Below are 19,263 nucleotides of genomic sequence, written 5' to 3' on the forward strand. Positions count from 1 at the left end.
AACCCCAAAACTTGTCTAGTCACATGCTCACCTTTGAGCCACCGGGATATAACTGCGTTGTCTTGGTGAATATCACCAGCACCCACCTAGCACCCAGAGCTCCAGAGCCACCCTCAGTAACCCTCCCTCTCCCCGAAATCCTGAATCACACCAATGACCAAGAATGTGCTGGTTCTCCTTGAAAATATCACTCAGATCACCTTCACCTCTTATGCCTCCATTCTGGTTCAGCCTCTTTTGCCTGTTTTTTTAAAACACATATTTAAAAACAAAAATTTATTTCTTGATTTTTGGCTGTGCTGGGTCTCCTTTGCTGCAGGCAGGCATTCTCTAGTTGTGAGGATCAGGGACTACTTTTCCTTGTGGTGCACAGCCTCACGTTATGGTGGCTCCTCTTGTGGAACATGAGCTCTAGAGTGCAGCAGGCTCAGTAGTTGCAGCGCGTGGGCTTAGTTGCTCAGTAGCATGTGGGATTCTCCTGGACCAGGAATTCGAACCTGCGTCCTCTGCACTGGCAGCCGGATTCTTAACCACTGGACCACCAGGGAACAGAACACTGCCTGTTTATTCTGCAGTAGCCTGACCTGCTGCCAGGCCATCCTCCTGCGACCTTCAGAGTGAGCTGTCTGAAGCACAGATCTTCAATCATGCGACTTCCCTCACTAACGCAAATAGAGAAGTTGGCAAAAAGGCTCCCCACGAACTACACCCCAAACCCTCAGCACGCTCTTCAAGGCCTTTCCCAGTCTGGAGCCAGCCCCCCTTCCAGCCTTCTCACGCCCAGTGCCTTTGTCTGGAGACATCCTGCATCTTACAACTGAGGCCCGTTCCCCTACTGCTGTCACAGCGTGAGATGCCCCTCGTCTGTCACAAGGACCCATTCAGATGTCACTTCCTCTCTAACAGCTTTCCAGTCCACTTAGTGAGAATGAATTGCTTCCTCCTCCAGGATCCCTCAGCCGTTTGTATCTGAAGCTTCCTGCATCTCTCACGGCAGCCTGACTCTGAGGGCTGGTTTCCTGGCCCCTCCAGATGGTCACCTCCCAGGGGCAGTGGCCTCGTCAAGCTACTCTCTGTATTGCCAGAGTGCAGCTGCACCTTAGCCCATGACCGTTCCCTCCAAGGATGTTTCGTGCACACCTACTTTGTGCTAGGCACTGCGTACGTGATACGGATCAAGGGAGACGTGAACCCGGCCCTCAGCAGCTGTGGTCTAGGAGCTACTTACTACAAGCTGTGTGAACTTGGCCAGGTTACTCTCCTGCTCTGTGCAGTAAAGTATTCCTATCCGTGAAACGGGGATAATAAGAGTAGTATCCATCATTCATAGGGCTGTAGGAAGAATTAAAGGGAACGTTTCTAAAGCATTCAGCACAGCCTATGCTGATAACAGTGATAAAAAGCTGTAACAGTTATTACTGTTTTCTGGATCAGCGGTGATTTTTGAACTGACTTCATCTCCCTTCCTGAGCTGGGAATCTGTTGCCTCCAGGCAAGACTAGTTTTCCGTGTTTATTCCGAGTCTCAGTCCTGACTGAGATGGCTGCATCCTGCTTCTCTAAACACACCAAACCATGCGGTTCCTCAGAAACACTCCTGGGCCATGCCACCTACCACAGGGCACCCAGAGCCCCATGTGTAGTGGGGAGGGGTTCAGACAGGCCTGGCAGAAGCGCTCACCAAGCCCTGTTTCTGGTGAGCCGTCCTTTCAAAGCAAGATGCAGAGACTTCCCAGGAGGAGAACTTCCCCTGGAGCTACCTTTATTTATGGAGCCTTAATTCTCACCATGGCAACTAGAGTGAGGTGGAGAGAGGAACCCCAGCCCCAGCCCCTGAGCCCACTGCTGCTGGGAGGTGAACACCCGGAGAGCAGGAGGTGGTGCGAGGGGAACCTCACCACCATCATCGAAAGCAAACATGCCAAACTCAACAACCAGCCCTCCAATCAGAGGGTAAGGGGAGAGGGAGGCAGAGAGAGAAGGAAAACTTGCCGGAAGAATACCCTCTAATGAGGTTTGATTACGGCTGTAGCTTCTCATGCGATTTGCGTCCCCCTCCCCCTGAATCCCTGCCCACTCTTTGAAATTCAAGAGTTCTCTTCTGTGAACATCAAAAGGTAAATCGCGTGCAGCTCTGCGCTGGTTGAACTGAGAGATGATTAGCGAATAAAAAATGTCCAGAGTGTAAAAAAGGAAAAAAAAATAAAAGAACGAAATCGTCAGCAGTAAGTGCTAATTAGACTATTTCCTGGTAACACCTGGCTGGTTTTTGCTCCTCTAAACAGAGCAATTGGAGTGATGGGGGGGGGGGGCGGGGGGTGGTTACCAAAAAAGTGGCTTAGGGCTGGGAGGAACTGAGATGGGCAGGGGCTTTGAGCGCCTGGGGTGGCTGGAGAAGGAGAAAGGTCAAATCCAGGCCAGGGGACCTGGCTTGGGTCCCCAGATGGTCCCCCTGGGTCCTCTCTTCTGCACACCCTACCCTCATCCCTGCCACCCAGACCCTGGGGGCTTACACCTCCCTCCCTCCTTTGGTCTCACCAGTTCTCTGACAGGACACCTCACCAGCCCCTCTGCAGCCAAGCCAGCCCTCCCTTCTCTCCAGGGCCCAGTTTTTCCCTTGCTTCAACCCCACTCTGGCTGTTCTGTGCCCCTTCCTTTCACAATCTCACAGGGAAGTGGGTGCTCGTCTCACGGGCACATCCCGGTCACGCTGGAGCCTGGGAATTATCCAGGAAATGAGTTTCCTATCCACAGCTCACTCTCTGCCAGAAGGTAGCTGCCTGCAGGGTCTACACCTCTGCCCACTGCACCCTAACCACAGCTTCCCCCGCCCTAGCCCCCCAAGAGGCGGCTGGTTACAGCAGCGTGGGAGGCCATGGGGCCTCCACTATCTACGACTGTGTGATCCTGAGCGGGACGCCAGGCAGCTCCCAGCCTTCATTTCCATCTGTAATTACATTTTCCTTGTAAAGGCAGGCGATATTAATACTTGACCTACTTCACAGGCTTTTGTGTGTATGAAATGAGGAAATGTATTTGAAATTGCTTTCTGAACTGCACGGGGCTCTATGCAGGCAGCGTTTATCAGACGCTCCATAAATGCCAGCTGAATGAAGACCTGAGGCTGGTTGACAGTTGAGTTTAGTCATTCTGGAGTCAGGCCATCTTGGGTTCAAGTGCTGTGTCTGGGTTCAAGTGCAGTGTCTATGTATTTGCCATTCACTAGCTGGAGACCTTCAGGAAATATGGAACCACCAGCATAAGCGCCTCAGCAGCAGGAAACACAGGAAACGAACTTAGCACCCTGCCTGGCACGCAGCAGCCGCTCTTGGAATCTGGGGCTTGATAATTGTGATGATACTGTCTCCCTGGTGGCTCAGATGGTAAAGAATCTCCCTGCAGTGCAGGAGATCCAAGTCCAATCCCTGGGTCAGGAAGATCCTCTGGAGTAGGAAATAGTAACCCACCCCAGTATTCTTGCCTGGAGAATCCCAATGGACAGAGGAGCCTGGCGGGCTACAGTTCGTAGGGTCGCAAAAAGTCAGACACAGCTGAGCAACCAAAACTTCACACTTCACTTCTGGTTCTCAGCGTGTGATCCTGGAGCTACCACAGCCCCAGTGTCACCTGGGGACTTGTTAGAAACGCAAATTCCTACTCTAGACGTATTCAGTTGGAATATCTGGGGGTGGGGCCCAGGAAACTGCATTTTGACAAGCCCTCCAGGGGATTCTGATGTCCACTCAAGCTTGGGAGCCATGGCATTGGAACCCTACTGTCTCCCTGGGCTGGAGGTGCCTCATGACACACGCTGTAGCCCGTCCAGGCTCACTCTGTGCCAGGCATTGTTCCACGGCCTTTAACCACCTGCACTCCTTCACTCCTCGCCACAATCCTCTGAGGCTGTTATTAACAGTATTCCTGTTGTGCAGAAAAGGAAACTGAGGCAGAGAGGTGAAGAGGTGCCCAGATGTCACACAGCTGGTAAGGACAGAGTAGGAATATCTGGCCCCAGCATCCAATTTCTTCACCACTTTAATCTGAGAGACTGCTCCTCTAAATCTAGATTATTACGAAAAGCCACAGCGAGGAGAATCAAGATATAAACTGGCCATGTTCCAGAGCTCCCATGGGAGGCAGGGGGCAGGAGGATGCTCCAGAAGGAAAGAGGAGGCCCTAAGTCTCAAATATACACAAGGACTCGTGGCAGCAGCAGTCAAGAGAAACTGCTGTTCAGGGCTTTTCTCTGTCCTTAAGTGAGAAAAGTGCCCTCACTCATCAAGACCGTGACTCTCTCCCTCCCCCCACCGCCCACCCCATCGTGCCTCTGCCTGGCTCTGAGTGGCCCCGTGAGCACCTTCCCAGCCCCCTCCCCTGGCTAATGCAGGAACTTGGGCAGGGATGGGCAGAGGGACCAAGGCCTGGCCAGGTGCTGGGTGGGAGGAACCAGAGGGCAACTCAGTCCTCCCCACCCAGTTCCTCAAGCATCTTTCCCTTGCCAGAGCCTGGCAGCAAAGCCATCCACATTCTAGAGAACTAAAGATGAAAAATGGTCTTCCCTGGTGGCTCGGATGGTAAAGAATCTGCCTGCAATGCGGGAGACCCAGGTTCGATCCCTGGGATTTGGAAGATCTCCTGGAGAAGGGAATGCATACCTATACCAGGTTCTTGCCTGGAGAATTCCAGGGACAGAGGAACCTGGTGGGTTACAGTCCACGGAGTTGCATGACTGAGCAACTCACTCACTCGAAGATGAAAAACACCTTAGAAAAGATTCTTCCATCAATGACAAAAGTCAGACAAGAAGTGCTCTTCATTCAATTCCCTCCCAGTGGCTAGTGATTTATCTGTGCGACAGAACAGGGACTACAAGGGAAGTTTGGATTCCCAAGGCAAGTGACACCTGGCCGTGGAAGTTCCCAGAAGTAATCTTCCTCGCCTCCACCCCTAAAAGTCACTTCCACTCTGCCCACTGATGATGTTAAGACCATCTGTTCACACCTGGCTCTTGGGCCCCCATTTTGCAGTTTTCATGGACCACAGGGTCTGAAGGGGGAGGCTGGCTCACACTGAAGTTCCGGAGAGGCAGAAAAGAGGTCCTGGGCTTGGCCAGCAAGGCACCCAGCAGAGTGTGGTGTAGTGTCTGGCAGGTGATGGGGCCTTCTGGAAAGTATGCCCTCCCCATCCAGAGTGCAGGGCACCAGGGCCTCTGGGGAGGCCCTCCTTCAAGCTGGTGGACAGAGACACTGGGGCAGACCCCTACTGCCCTGGATTCCCCCCAGGAAGCCAGAAACCTGAGTCCTGGCTCTTTCACTTCCCAGCTCTGTGGCCTTGGCCTCCATTCACTATGTGCACCCTGACTTCACAGACCCTGATGGGGCTCCAAATGAAGTGCGAGATGGAATGTGTTCTGTGGACCATAAAACTCAGCATTAATATTAATATATTAATATTGTTATCATAAAGTATCATTATTACTATTATAAAGAGCTGGAGGAACAGCAGGAAGAAAAAGAGAAATACGTCTTAGAGCTGAAAGGGATGAGTCTGGGGGCAGTGCCTGAAGTGCCCCCGAGAACTTAAACACAGCGTAAGGGAACATGGGGGGTCGGGGTCCTCACATTATAACAGCCTCCAAATATTCCAGGGTAATGTCTTCATGTGGGAAATGTGACAGAACTTGAAACATGAACAGTATTTTTATCATCATCAATACCAGTGTGGCTAACAACATGCCCAAGATCACAAAGCTAGGAAATGGTAGGGTGGGGGCTGGACACAGGTCTTCAGATCCCAGGTGGTGTGCCCCTTTAAAAGTGCTCCAGAGCCATACAGACCCAGGAATGGCTGCTCTCGGCCAGCACAGTTCTCAGTCTTTTATCCCAATTAATCAGGGCAGCTCTAAGCTGTAGGACTGATCCAGATGCAACAGGGAGGGTAGGTAAGACATGAATAGGATACAGGCCTTCAGCAACAGTTCACTGAGGATTACGTCTGGGAAAATGCATTAAGAGTAAGAGTTGAGATATGCAGAGAAGGAGCCCAGAAGAGATCCCTGAGGGAGTGTGTGTGTGTGTGTGTGTACTTAGCGGGATGGGGGTGCATGGCCAGCCTAGAAGGTAGGGAGCCTCTCTCGGATGTTCTGGTGTCCTCATGGAAACATCCAGCAGACATGCCCAGATGCGACCTTGCATGGTGGGGCAGGCTGTGGTCTGGCACTGTGGAATCACTTCCCTCTGCCCCCCATGGACCTGGTTTGTCTGCAAGGTTCAGAAACTCCATTCTCCCTTCAGCAGAAGCTGCTGCTAAGTTGCTTCAGTTGCGTCTGACTCTGTGCAACCCCATAGACGGCAGCCCACCAGGCTCCCGCGTCCCTGGGATTCTCCAGGCAAGAACACTGGAGTGGGTTACCATTTCCTTCTCCAATGCATGAAGGTGAAAAGTGAAAGTGAAGTTGCTCAGTCGTGTCCAACTCTTCGAGACCCCATGGACTGCAGCCTACCAGGCTCCTCCATCCATGGGATTTTCCAGGCAAGAGTACTGGAGTGGGGTGCCATCGCCTTCTCCCTTCAGCAGAAGAGACTAGGTAAATCATCAATTGAACCACCGCTGAGCCCTGTGCCCCCACACAACTGCACCAGCTCACAGATCACAAAGGCAGTTTATTAATCTACGTCCAGACTCACGGTGACACCTGACAGTGACTTGGGACATTTTCTTGTCAAAAGCTGAAGCCTTGATGGGAAATCAAATTTGAATCAGGCAGTGGCTTGTGGGGTGAATGCAGAAACCAGGGCAGATGGGACAAGCAGCTGGCAGGAGGAACCAGTCAGTCTGTGGCCAAGGATAGCTGGGCACGGACAGCTGCCCCCAGAGATGTGGGACGTGCCAGGTTGAAGACAGCTCATTTGGTCTGTGCGCTCTTGAGTTTCCAAGGGACACTGCGGCCCTGCATGGTGGACATGCATCATGAGTGACAGGTGGTGCTGAAGACACTGCCCACCATCAGAGTCAGCCTGTTACCAACACCCTCCCAACACCCAGACCGCCCTGCCTGCCCACAGCCATGCCCGTACGGGAAGGAGAGCAGAAGGTGTGGCTTGGTGATGGAAGTGGCAAGAGTTTGGCTGTGCTTGATCGTACTCTTGGCCCACATTTAATCTCACCTCCTTCTCTCTGGGATCAGCTGACCATGTGATGGGCTAGCAGATCGGGACGGGCTGTAAGGGGCTGTGTCCCAGGGACGTGGGGCACTTTACCCCAGGGCCAGCCCCCTGCTCTGCAGGAAGTGTGACTGGGGGCATCCCGGTGCCAACTCCTCCCCCATAGAAGCTGAATGCCACCTCTGGGACTAGCCTTGCCCTGTCAGGCTGCTGAGAACTCTGAGGTCAGAGTGCAAGGGTCGAAACTCTGCCTCACTGTCGTCAGCTGAGCAGCAGCAGGCCTTAATTTAGTGTCTCTGAGTCTCAGTGTCCTCCGCAGTGGCCAGTCCCTGAGAGCACGAGCTCAGGCGCGTCTGTCTTCCAGGGGACTCAGTGACAGTGGTGCCACCTAAGGGGCCAGTGATGCTGAGGACCTGAGTGAGGGGGGCGGGCCAGGTGATGCTGGAGGGAGGGCGGCCATGGGAGGGGCTCCAGAGGAGAGGACGGGGTGCAGCATGGGGAAGGGGAGCTGGCACGACCCGGGTCTTCTGAGAGGCAGAGAGGTGAGGCTTTCCTGGCCAAGTCTCCAGGGCCCCACTGCGTTCTAAGGGGAGTTCTGCTGAGGGCGGGCGCTGCATACTGAAAATCCACGCGGGCCACACACAGCGAGAAAACACCAATCAGAGCAAGGGCCTGGCCCTGATGAGGAGCCGAGGGTGGACGGAGAGGCCTGAGGGGGACCGGGGCTGGAATACAAGGTGACGGGCAAGAAAGCGGACATCAGCTGTTCCCTTCAGGCTGATCTGACCTGCACCACGGTCCCTGGTGGGGATGCGGGAGGCAGTGGAGGGGCAGGGGCTGGGCTGGGCACACCTCGCAGACCAGAGTTCTAACCCCAGCTGAATGCTGGGGGTGGAGGATGTACTCAGCCTCTCAGGGCCCCAGCTTCCTCGCTGGCTGTGAAAATGTGAACTTCCGTCCTAGAGGCAACCTGTGCAGTGGTTAAGGACAAGTGCCTTGGGGTCAAGTCCTCTGACTGTCAGTGACCTTCCATAAGTAGCCTAATGCCTCGGCCTCTGTCTTTCCTCCCATATAACAGGATAAAGGCCACCCTCATAGGAGTGTGAGGAGTGACCACCCTAGTGGACACACGTGGAGTGCGCTGAGCAGCGCCTGGCGGGTGCTTGGAAACACTTGAACCAGTCCCCAGTAAGCAGACACACCCTTACCGAGGGCCGACCCGGAGGCCGACAGACAGGAAGGCTCTTACCTGCGGATGGTTCTGAGCAGGGTGGAGCGGGCCTCGTTGTGGAAGGCGATGATGATGCTGGTGGGAGGGAGGTCTGCACAGTACACCAGCAGGGTGCATCTGGAGAAGGAAAGACAGCAGGGCAGGAAGGACCTTAGAGACAGAGCAGACATAAAGGGCTGGAACCGTGGGCATCACTGGAGTGGACAGATGCCTGGTGTCTGGTGGGGCCACCGCAGCTGCACAGCACCACATAAGACCCCAGAGCCTCACCTGGTCCTACTGCATGGAAAGGAAGCTCTGAGAATGATTACAGCAGGATCTCCTACCAACCTCGGGGAACTTGGGTCAAATTAAGTGGATATACAGGCCATTCTGGGGCTTCCCTGGTGGCTCATATGGTAAAGAATCCGCCTGCAATGCAGGAAATCCAGGTTCGATCCTTGAGCTGGGAAGATCCTCTGGAGAAGGGAATGGCTACCCATTCCAGTATCCTTGCCTGAAGAACTCCATGGATCGAGGAGCCTGGCGGGCTATATTCAATGGGAATGCAAAGAGTCAGAGACAACTGGGCGACTAACACACAGACCCTAAAGAAGGCTGAGCCCCGAAGAATGGATGCTTTTTCCAACTGTGGTGCTAGAGAAGACTGTTGAGAGTTCCTTGGACAGCAAGGAGATCAAACCAGTCAATCCTAAAGGAAATCAGTTCTGAATATTCACTGGGAGGACTGATGCTGCAGCTGAAGTTCCAATACTTTGGCCACCTGATGCAAACAGCTGACTCAGTAGAAAAAAACCTGATGTGGGGAAAGATGGAGGGCAGGAGGAGAAGGGGGTGACAGAGGATGAGATGGTTGGATGGCTGACTCAATGGACATGACTTTGAGCAAACTCCAGGAGATACTGAAGGACAGGGAAGTCTGGCACACTGCAGCCCCCGGGGTCGCAAACAGTCAGATATGACTGAGCAACTGAACAACAACAGAACATCAGTGTGGGACCTCCCGCTTCCCTGAGGCATTGCACAGTGGTTTCTGGCAGCCGCACAAGTCCACGCTCAAACTCAGGCTCCGCAGCCCAGTCTGTGCCGATCGAGATCTCACCATGTTCTGGGCAAGCAGCTCCAGCCCACCACACCGTGCTGATTCCCGACCTACTGCTGCCCCAGTACCTACACCAAAATCTGGCATGTTTAAAGAGGCTGAGCCCTAAAACTCGGCATATGCAATAAACCTGTGTCTTGAAAAGACATTCATTTCCCTGTGTCCAGGATGGTTTTGTATGACAATTATATCTAGGATAATTTCAATTTAATACCTCACTGCAAGTGAAAATTGTAGCCCGCAGCCTGAAAATTACTATAATAATGGAAATAAACACACATAGTGAGGCCGGAGCCACCAGGGGCAATCCCTGGGTAATGCCGCCTCTCTTTTCTCACTGTTCCAGGGGTGGTAAATGAGGATGTAAATAAGAGATGTTTGGCGAGTCAAACATGCCCTCTGCCTGTTTTTCCATTTCTTTCCAAGTGTGGGGCTTTTGGGGTCCAGAGACCCAAGGATGGACTTCAAGGGGACTGTGAGCCCTCTGAAATAGTCTGCAAACTTGTATATGAATATGTGTTTGTTTTTTCCCTGGGAAGATGGTCCATAGCATTCTGCAGATTCTCAAAGAAGCCTGTGCACTGAAACACTTAAGAACCTCAATCCTAGGACAATGGGCCTGACACCCATTTGGCCTCCCTGATAATTCTGAACATTTTTTCCTGTAAGAGCAAACCCTGAACACAGAGGCTCTAAGCAAGGCTGGACGGGCCCCTTTTCCTGCCTTGGAGGCATCCAGCTGGGAGAGAGTGTGGCCCCACAGGTGCTGGGGGAGCAGAGGGAGGCAGGCCCCCGAATGGGGAGTAAAGAAGGCTTCATAGAGGAGGAGGTGCTGTGTCTCAGGGCGACATAGGGATGGATGGAGAGATATGGGGTACAGCATCCCCATCACAGCACAGTTTTTGGACCTGCATGCCAGATGCCCAGGGAAGCAGCTCACAGAATACTGGCCCCAGAGGTCTGGATACCACTGAGCAGCTGTGAGATGGTGGGTCAACCACTCACCTCTCCAGACTGCTGTCTGCTCATCTGTAAAACAGGGCTTGGGCCCACAGCTCTTCTGCTCAAATTTCTCCAAGCATCAGTAATCAGAAGCTTTGATTGTAGCTGACATTCAATAAGTGTGGTTGATTCGAATGAAATGCTGCAAAAATCATTCGGCAGCTGAGGCTCCACTGTGTGGCTGGAAGTTCACATTTATTAATACTTTTCTAAGACTCATCTGGAACTTGGAAATAATTTTTAAGTTGTAGATTTTCCCCCCTAGATTGTGACAATGTTAGGTACTTAGCTCGACAAATAATAACTATCATGATGTTGAACATCACACTGAAGCCTGCAGTCTCCTCCTCCCGTCGGGTGGAGCCAAGTCTTGCATGGGCTGGAAAGGCACCTTCGGTCAGTGGCTCTGCCCTGTCCCGCAGTGGGTGGGGGCACTGGGAGGCAAGAGGCGGAGAAGAGAGCAAAGAACGTAGCATCTGTGTTAGAGAAAGAAACCTGGGCTGTGACACTGATGCAAAGCCTGGATCTGCTGAAAAACTGGCTATGTGCCCTTGGACATGTCCTTTCTCTTCTCTGACCTTCAATGTTATCACCTGTGAGAAGAGGTGAAGACTGCAGAGAATACAGGCAAAACATGTGGTATTTCACAGCTGCTGAATAAATGGTGGTGAGAACTATTACTGTTATGACTACACAGTGGCTGAACTGTCCCTCCAGGCTACGTTCCATGCTTATGGACTAGAACTACAAACTCAAGAGTTCAGCCAAGGAAGGGGCTTGGAGACAACCTAGTCCAGCCTCCTAAGCTGGGCTGAACTTGGTAGCGTAACAGGCCTCCGTGGGCACCTGTGCCACTGTGCTCCCGGGCCTCAGCCCCCTCCAGCCTCCTGTGTCTCCAGGATAAAGGACAGAGGCTCTTCCTGGAGGCAGGGCAGAAGCCCCATGCGAGCCTCCTGTGTGCACAGGCCCAGGGAAGGTGAGCTCTAGGAGGGAGGTGCCTTACAGCTCCTGGCACAGGGTAGTATCTTCCTCCCACCCCTGCTCACAGCTCAAGTGCCTGGACTCATCCTTCATCTCTGACCCTCACAACAGCCTCTGAGAACCTCCACTCCACAGAGGACAACTGAGGCTCGGGATCTCGCTCAAAGTCCTGCGTCTGGTGAGTGGCCGAGATGGGCTGCACCCAGGTTCCAAGACTTCTAACGTGATATGTGTCCCTAGCATCCCTCTGTGACCTCACCCAGGTAAAGGCACAGGAGCCCGAGGAGCTGATGCTGGGCAGGGCCCCCTTTCCCAAGCCCTGTGCACAAGCCACCTGCCTGCCCTCCAATGTCCAGGAGGAGCTGCAGAACCACTTAGGGGTGGGCCCCAGGCACTGGCAGCAACACGGCTGAGGTGCCTGGAAAAGTCCTTAAAACTGGTTGCTGTGAGGAGAGTCAGATGGCGCTGGGCTTTCTGTGAGAGGATCTAAAAGATTAATCAAACAGCGAGATCTATTAGGGGCACCAGGGGAATGGAGACAACTGCCAACACTGAGATCTGGTGCCGACAGACGGACGAGGAAGCATGTTTATAATTTATTAAAGATTCAGGGGTTTTGCTGGAGAGAAGAGCTGTGAGCAGAAAAGATTGGGGGTGGGGTGGAATCGGGAGAGGAAGGGTGGCACCACCGCTGTGTGTGCAGACAGATGCCAGCCCAGAGCTGCCGTCCTGACTGCCACAGCAGCTCCTGAATAATGCACACTTCTCTGAGCTGATTTTCCATGGGTAGTTTCTTTTTTTTTTTTTTTTAAAGAGTCAACTGACTTCATTTCTGCAAGCTCAGGTGGGTCTCCCAGTGCATCCTAACCATCCATTTCTTGAGTGTTCACCATCAGTTATCCACTGAGGATGCTTCCAGAGAGGTGCTCTGAGATGCTAACCCCTGGCACGGGGTCAGAGCTTCTTCCAACTCTTTCCACCTCTCCACCAGCCAATCACTGCTCTGCTGCCTACCCCGCCTCGTCTCTGCACCTGAACAGGTGCCAAAGGGGGGATGTTAGAAACACACCAAGCGAGGATGGCTGTCAGTTAACCCAGAAATGTAATGTGTGCACATGCCTTTTATTTTATTGCACAAGCTCATTAAACTGACAGTGGCCCGTAAACAGAGTGTTCTGATGATCTTCATCCCCATTTTATCATCAGGCAGGAGGGCTCCTGCCAGGCCTGCCCATGGTGTGCCTGCCAGGGCTACAACCGTGGTCCTCTGCTTCTTGGACACACAGTCTTCCCCTGCAGGATGCCACCCTTATGGAAGAAAAGAAGTGGTCATCAATTATAAACATTCAGGATTTCATTCTCGAGTGTAAAAGCAGGAGGGACTGACGGAGAGGCAGACTCTAACTCTGAAGCAGAGAGGACAGCGTAATTACTGTTACTGATATGTCCAGAACTGACAATCCTCTGTGTCCAGAAGGCAAAATCTAGTGTCCCAGAGGGGAGGCTGAGAGCAGTTAGAGAGAGGGGAAAGGTCACGCAAAGACGCAGTGTGACGCAGTGGAAATCAAACAGGCCTGGGGTGGGACACACTGGGCCAAGCCCTCATCACTTGGGAGCTGGAAAGCCACTGCTGTGAAGAAATGATCCGCCTCAGGGAAGGTCTTCAAATGACCATTTAGTGATCCCTGCTCAGGTGCTGTCCTGAGCACCTGCATGTTTAATGCTCGCAACAGCCCTACCAGGGTGGAGGGGGGGTGGCGTGGAGAGGCACTGTATGGATTCGCTCAGGAGGAGACTGAGACGCAGAGAGATCAGGTAACTCACTGCAGCTGGTGAGCCCAGGCCTGCCGCACGTCCACGTTGCCAAGCCACCACCTCTCCGTGCCGCTGGCCGCCAGCTGTCCCTGCAGTGTACTCTGTGCCCTGCGCACTGTGTGGACTGCTGGGCCCACATGCCATCACCACCCCAAGGTGCACTTTCGACCGAGCTCTAGAACCCCGCAGGGAGGGCCAGGTTGCCTGCCATTTCTGGGTAGCCACAGGAAGACCGGGACGCTGCCAACTGAGCTGCCACAGGAACATCCTAACAGAGGCTCCCTAACACCCAGATGGAGCCTGAAAAGGCAGGGGCAGGGAGACTTCAATGAGGCCCTGGGAGGCATGTGAACCTGAAACTCATGTACACCCGTGGCGGATTCATGTCAATGTATGGCAAAACCAATACAGTATTGTAAAGTTAAAAAAAAAAATTAAAATTAAAATAAAATAAAATAAAAAATAAAAATTACTAAAAAAAAAAAAAAAGCTATGGTTTGTCCCTCCAGTTTCTGAAGGTCTAGCACTCACTCCACAGACCAGATCAGGCATATAAAACAGCTAGGTTCTCATCTCCACATGGGCCACTTGCCTGAACTCTAAGGTCACAAAGGCCAAGGGAACCAGGCATAAGATGGAAAGCGGGGGTGGGGCTAGTTTCCGGTCCCCAAGCGAGTGATGACCTAGATTCCCATGCAGCTGGTTGCAGCACAGCCTTCCCTTGCTCCCCACTTTCATCTCTGTCCCCCGTGTCCTCCACATGAGCCCAGAAGAGGCCCCACGGGGACCACATCTCCTCCCCATTCCCCTGCCTCCAACATTTCCCCAAAACTGATGTGTGTGACAAAGCAAGGACAAAGGGGAAGAGCTTTTGGCCCAATGACTCTCCCAGAAAGTCAGCTTCCTCTGCACGGAGACCAAGAACACCTTCTCCATCCCCAGCTCAGTTCTATGCAAGAAAGTCCACTCTCAGCTAGGAGGAAAAGGAAGATGACCTAAACCTATGAAATGCCAAATCTGTGACTGGCCTCTAGGTTCCAACTTGACTCTTCGGAAGCGAAAAACACAAGCAGTCTAAAAAGTACGACAGCTGTAAAACCAGAAATTCCTTCTAATCTCATTTCATGGGCAACACTGATACACTGTAAGGCATGAAATTTTTATTTCATGTCAATTTCACTGGGATTTCACATGCAGATTAATTTGTTCATCCACATAAACATATACTGCTCTGACTCCTTGCCTCCACAGCCACTCTCACTTAGTGTTACAGAAATCCTGCATCTCATAAAAGACGCTTAAGATAACAGTGAGATCTGCAATTCCCTGACCCTGCCATGTTTTGAATTGCTGAGCACATAATTAAATTCTAATGTCCTAGGAGGAGCAGGCAATGGCACCCCACTCCAGTACTCTTGCCTGGAAAATCCCACGGACGGAGGAGCCTGGTAGGCTGCAGTCCATGGGGTTGCTAAGAGTCAGATGCAACTGAGCGACTTCACTTTCACTTTTCACTTTCATGCATTGGAAGGAAATGGCAACCCACTCCAGTGTTCTTGCCTGGAGAATCCCAGGGATGGGGAAGCCTGGTGGGTTGCTGTCTATGGGGTTGCACAGAGTCGGACACGACTGAAGCGACTTAGAAGCAGCAGCAGCAGCAGTGTCCTGGGAAGGAGGTAAATGGGCCAGGGCGGGAAGTGAACTGCTTAGGAACTGGGCTGGGCTCTGGGCTGGGCAGCTGAAGGCCCCCAGCCCCTACCTCCTTGTGGATGGAACCTGGTGTCTTGCTTTTAAGAGACAGACTACAGTTAAAGTGATGGGATGTCACTTTTGTGATTAGGTTTCAAAAGATGGTGACTTCCCTCTTTTGGGCTAGTATGCTTTGCTGAAGCACGCTGCCATGATGAGGACCCTCAAGCGGCAAGGAACTGAGAGTGGGCTTCTGGTCCATAGCCTGTGATGAAATGAATTCTGCCAATAACCATGTCAGTGAACTTGGAAAAGGGCCCTGCAACCCGAAACGTGCCCTGAGATGTGCTTTGAGATACCTGCAGCCCCAGATGACACCTTGAACACTGCCTATTGAGAGACCCACCTTGGCCATGCCTGAATTCCTGAGCCACAGAAACTCTGAAATGATAAGCATTATTATTACTTTTTTTTTTTTTTTGGCTGCACCTTATTTTTTTGGTGGCATGTGGGACCTTAGTTTCCTGACCAGGGATCGAACCCACGTCCCCTGCATTGGAAGTGCAGAGTCTTAACCATTGGATCACCAGGGAAATCCCAATAAACATTATTTTAAGGCACTAAATTGTGTGGTAATTTGTTATGTAGCAACAGACAATTAATACGGGTACCCTTCAGTTCAGTTCAGTTCAGTTCAGTTGCTCAGTCGTGTCTGACTCTTTGCGACCCCATGAATTGCAGCACGCCAGGCCTCCCTGTCCATCACCAACTCCCGGAGTTCACTCAGACTCACGTCCATAGAGTCGGTGATGCCATCCAGCCATCTCATCCTCGGTCGTCCCCTTCTCCTCCTGCCCCCAATCCCTCCCAGCATCAGAGTCTTTTCCAATGAGTCAACTCTTCACATGAGGTGGCCAAAGTACTGGAGTTTTAGCTTTAGCATCATTCCTTCCAAAGAAATCCCAGGGCTGATCTCCTTCAGAATGGACTGGTTGGATCTCCTTGCAGTCCAAGGGACTCTCAAGAGTCTTCTCCAACACCACAGTTCAAAAGCATCAATTCTTCGGCGCTCAGCCTTCTTCACAGTCCAACTCTCACATCCATACATGACCACAGGAAAAACCATAGCCTTGACTAGACGGACCTTAGCTGGCAAAGTAATGTCTCTGCTTTTGAATATGCTATCTAGATTGGTCATAACTTTTCTTCCAAGGAGTAAACGTCTTTTAATTTCATGGCTGCAGTCACCATCTGCAGTGATTTTGGAGCCCAAAAAAATAAAGTCTGACACTGTTTCCACTGTTTCCCCATCTATTTCCCATGAAGTGATGGGACCAGATGCCATGATCTTCGTTTTCTGAATGTTGAGCTTGAAGCCAACTTTTTCACTCTCCTCTTTCACTTTCATCAAGAGGCTTTTTAGCTCCTCTTCACTTTCTGCCATAAGGGTGGTGTCATCTGCATATCTGAGGTTATTGATATTTCTCCCGGCAATCTTGTTTCCAGCTTGTGTTTCTTCCAGTCCAGCGTTTCTCATGATGTACTCTGCATATAAGTTAAATAAGCAGGGTGACAATATACAGCCTTGACGTACTCCTTTTCCTATTACCCTTAGCTCCTGAAAAACCAACTTCACCAGGGTTTCTCACTCCCTGAGGAGTCAAAGGTAAATCCCCTAGGGTACTTAGTGGAAGAGCTATGCAAAGGCATCACAATTCTCCCAGCATGGAACTCCAGAACCTCCACTGGACCCTTCATTCATGCTCTGCTGGCATCAGGATGTTGTTAGGTACGGATTCCTAGGGCCCCCGTATAGAGAGGGACGTTCTTAAGGGGAACCTGCGGGGCTGTTCCAATATTCATAGTTCTTTTGCTGTTGTTCAGTCGGTCAGTCATGTCTGACTCTTTGCGACCCCACGCACTGAAGCACACCAGGCTTCCCTGTCCTTTACCATCTCCTGGAGCTTGCTCAAGCTGATGTCCATTGAGTCAGTTATGCCATCCAGCCATCTCATCCTCTATCGTCCCCTTCTCCTCCTCTATCGTCCCCTTCTCGTCCTGCCTTCGATATTTCCCAGCATCAGGGTCTTTTCTAATGAGTCGGCTCTTGGCTTTAGTTGGCCAATGTATTGCAGCTTCAGCATCAGTCCTCCCAATGAATATTTAGGATTGATTTCCTTTAGGATTGATTGGTTTGATCTCCTTGCAGACCAAAGGACTCTTAAGAGTCTTCTCCAGCACCACAGTTCAAAAGCATTGATTCTTCACTGCTCAGCTTTCTTTGTGGTCCAACTCTCACATCCATACATGGCTATTGGAAAAACTATAGCTTTGACTATACAGACCTTTGTCAGCAAAGTAATGTCTCTGCTTTTAAATACACTCTCTAGGTTTGTCATAGCTTTTCTTCCAAGGAGCAAGCATCTTTTAATTTCATGGCTGCAGTCTAATTTCAGCTCTTGAGGACTTCTTAATATGAATCACAATCCATGCAAAAATTGTTGCAGTGTCTCTCTTCTCACTTCTCCCATGGATGGTGCATAACTAGTAAGTACCCTTCCATGCACAGAGAAGTTAATGCATTTCCTACAATGATGTCAGAGGGCTTAAAGGCCTGATTCACTTGCAGAAGTTCAGTTAAGAAAGATTGACCTAGATGGCATCACAGACATCCCTCCATTCCAAGAACACAAGGCCATTTGGCAGAGCACTTGTACTCAGGGTGGGCCTATTTAGGCCAATAAAAACATTCCCTTGTACCAACCATCACCTTGTTCTTGGTTGAATCTATCTCTCAGGCCAGTTCGAGGTCTGCAGTTCAATTCCCGCTCCTCAGAGGACCCTCTAGATTTCTTAGCCACCTACTTCCATTAGCATCAGGTTTATAAGAAAAACCTACATCTGACAATTCTAGAGCACTTCCACTATCATTATTAACTGCAGGCTGTAAATCAACTGGTGATCTCCTAAGTCAGTTCTGCATTTTCCTGGTGATGTACTATAAGAATGCCCAAAAGGGTCTTTGCTGACAAACTGGGAAGCTAACTGGAGGAGAGAGTCACCAGGATATAAAGGGCCACGTTGTCTGGAGGCCCCCAAAGGCTCGGTCTCTGCCTCCATTTTGCAGCCCAGAGTAGATGGAAGATCTTTCCTTCTTTGGCTCCATATAACCTCTGGACCGCTGCCGTACTGGATGGGAAAGGACCACAGAGCTCCTCTGGTGGTCAGTTCCTACACTGTCAGCTTCTGGACTGTATTTCTAAGAGAAGTCTATTCCTGCTCTGTGAATAAAGTCTGTAAGAGTTGGGCCTTCTCTGGTGGTCCAGCGGTTAAGAATCTGTCTTCCATGCAGGGATGCAGGTTCTATCCCTGGTCAGGGAACCAAGATCCCACATGTCTTTGGGCAACTAAGCCTGCAAGCCACAACTACTGAACCTGTGCACTCTGGAGCCCACACTCCGCAAATAAAACCCGACACAGCCAAATAAATAAATATATATATTTTTAGAAAGTCTACAAGAGTCAGATAAGTTTGTTGCGTGAGAAATACTGGAAAACTATTCTCAAATACCCTTTTGGTGATCCATCCTTGTACACTGAGACTTCCACTAGGCCCTGTTTACCAAGCTTTGCCCTTGCCCTGTAATCCTTCACATATAATGGGAACTCCATATTTAAGGGATATACTGAACCACCTAACATCCTACCACACAGAATTTTGTAGGACACAGATTTTAAAACACACTGCTTCCAGCTCTCTTTTTCTAAGATGTGTAAACTGAGGCCCGGAACAGTGAGTGACCCACCAAGATCACACTACTAGGTAGTGGCCAAGCTAAGATCTCCTAGTTCTTGTCTATTGAACTCACTGTTTCCTTAAAGCACTTAGGCTTGGTTGGGGGTGGGGGAAGGGGGGCGGGTCACAGGCGTGCTTTCAGATGGTTTACAGCAGCCCCAGTCCATACAGGGTTACTGGCCACTGAATTCCAGTGCCCTTTATCAGCCTCTCCCCTCAAAACATTCCCACCAAACTCCCTATTATTTCTCTGTGTCACTCAATCTACACTTGATCTTAGCCAAAAGGCCAAGAAGCCATCCATGTTGCAAAATCTAACAGAAACTTTTCAGTCTTTATCTTGCTTGTCAACTCTGTAGTAGTTAATATTGAAGGTCACACATATCATTAAATGTTTGGTTCTTTGCCCTTGGCTTTGGTGAAATCACCCTAGCATGGCTCTCCCCTCCTTAAACTATTTCTTGGTTTGGTTTTCCTTTTCTTTC

General features: G+C 51.1%; 1 protein-coding gene across 2 annotated transcripts in view; it reads right to left on the bottom strand.

Annotated features, from left to right (window-relative positions):
* The window catches only part of GALNT14 (polypeptide N-acetylgalactosaminyltransferase 14), a 219,912-nt gene that overhangs the window by 44,789 nt on the left and 155,860 nt on the right, over nt 1-19,263 (bottom strand). For both annotated transcript variants that reach the window (XM_012167384.4, XM_004005800.5), the window contains exon 3: nt 8,412-8,510. In XM_012167384.4, coding sequence (XP_012022774.1) covers nt 8,412-8,510 — 99 coding nt within the window. The remainder of the gene's footprint in view (nt 1-8,411; nt 8,511-19,263) is intronic.

Source organism: Ovis aries, chromosome 3, assembly GCF_016772045.2.
Source record: "Ovis aries strain OAR_USU_Benz2616 breed Rambouillet chromosome 3, ARS-UI_Ramb_v3.0, whole genome shotgun sequence".
Classification (NCBI taxonomy): Eukaryota; Metazoa; Chordata; class Mammalia; order Artiodactyla; family Bovidae; genus Ovis; species Ovis aries.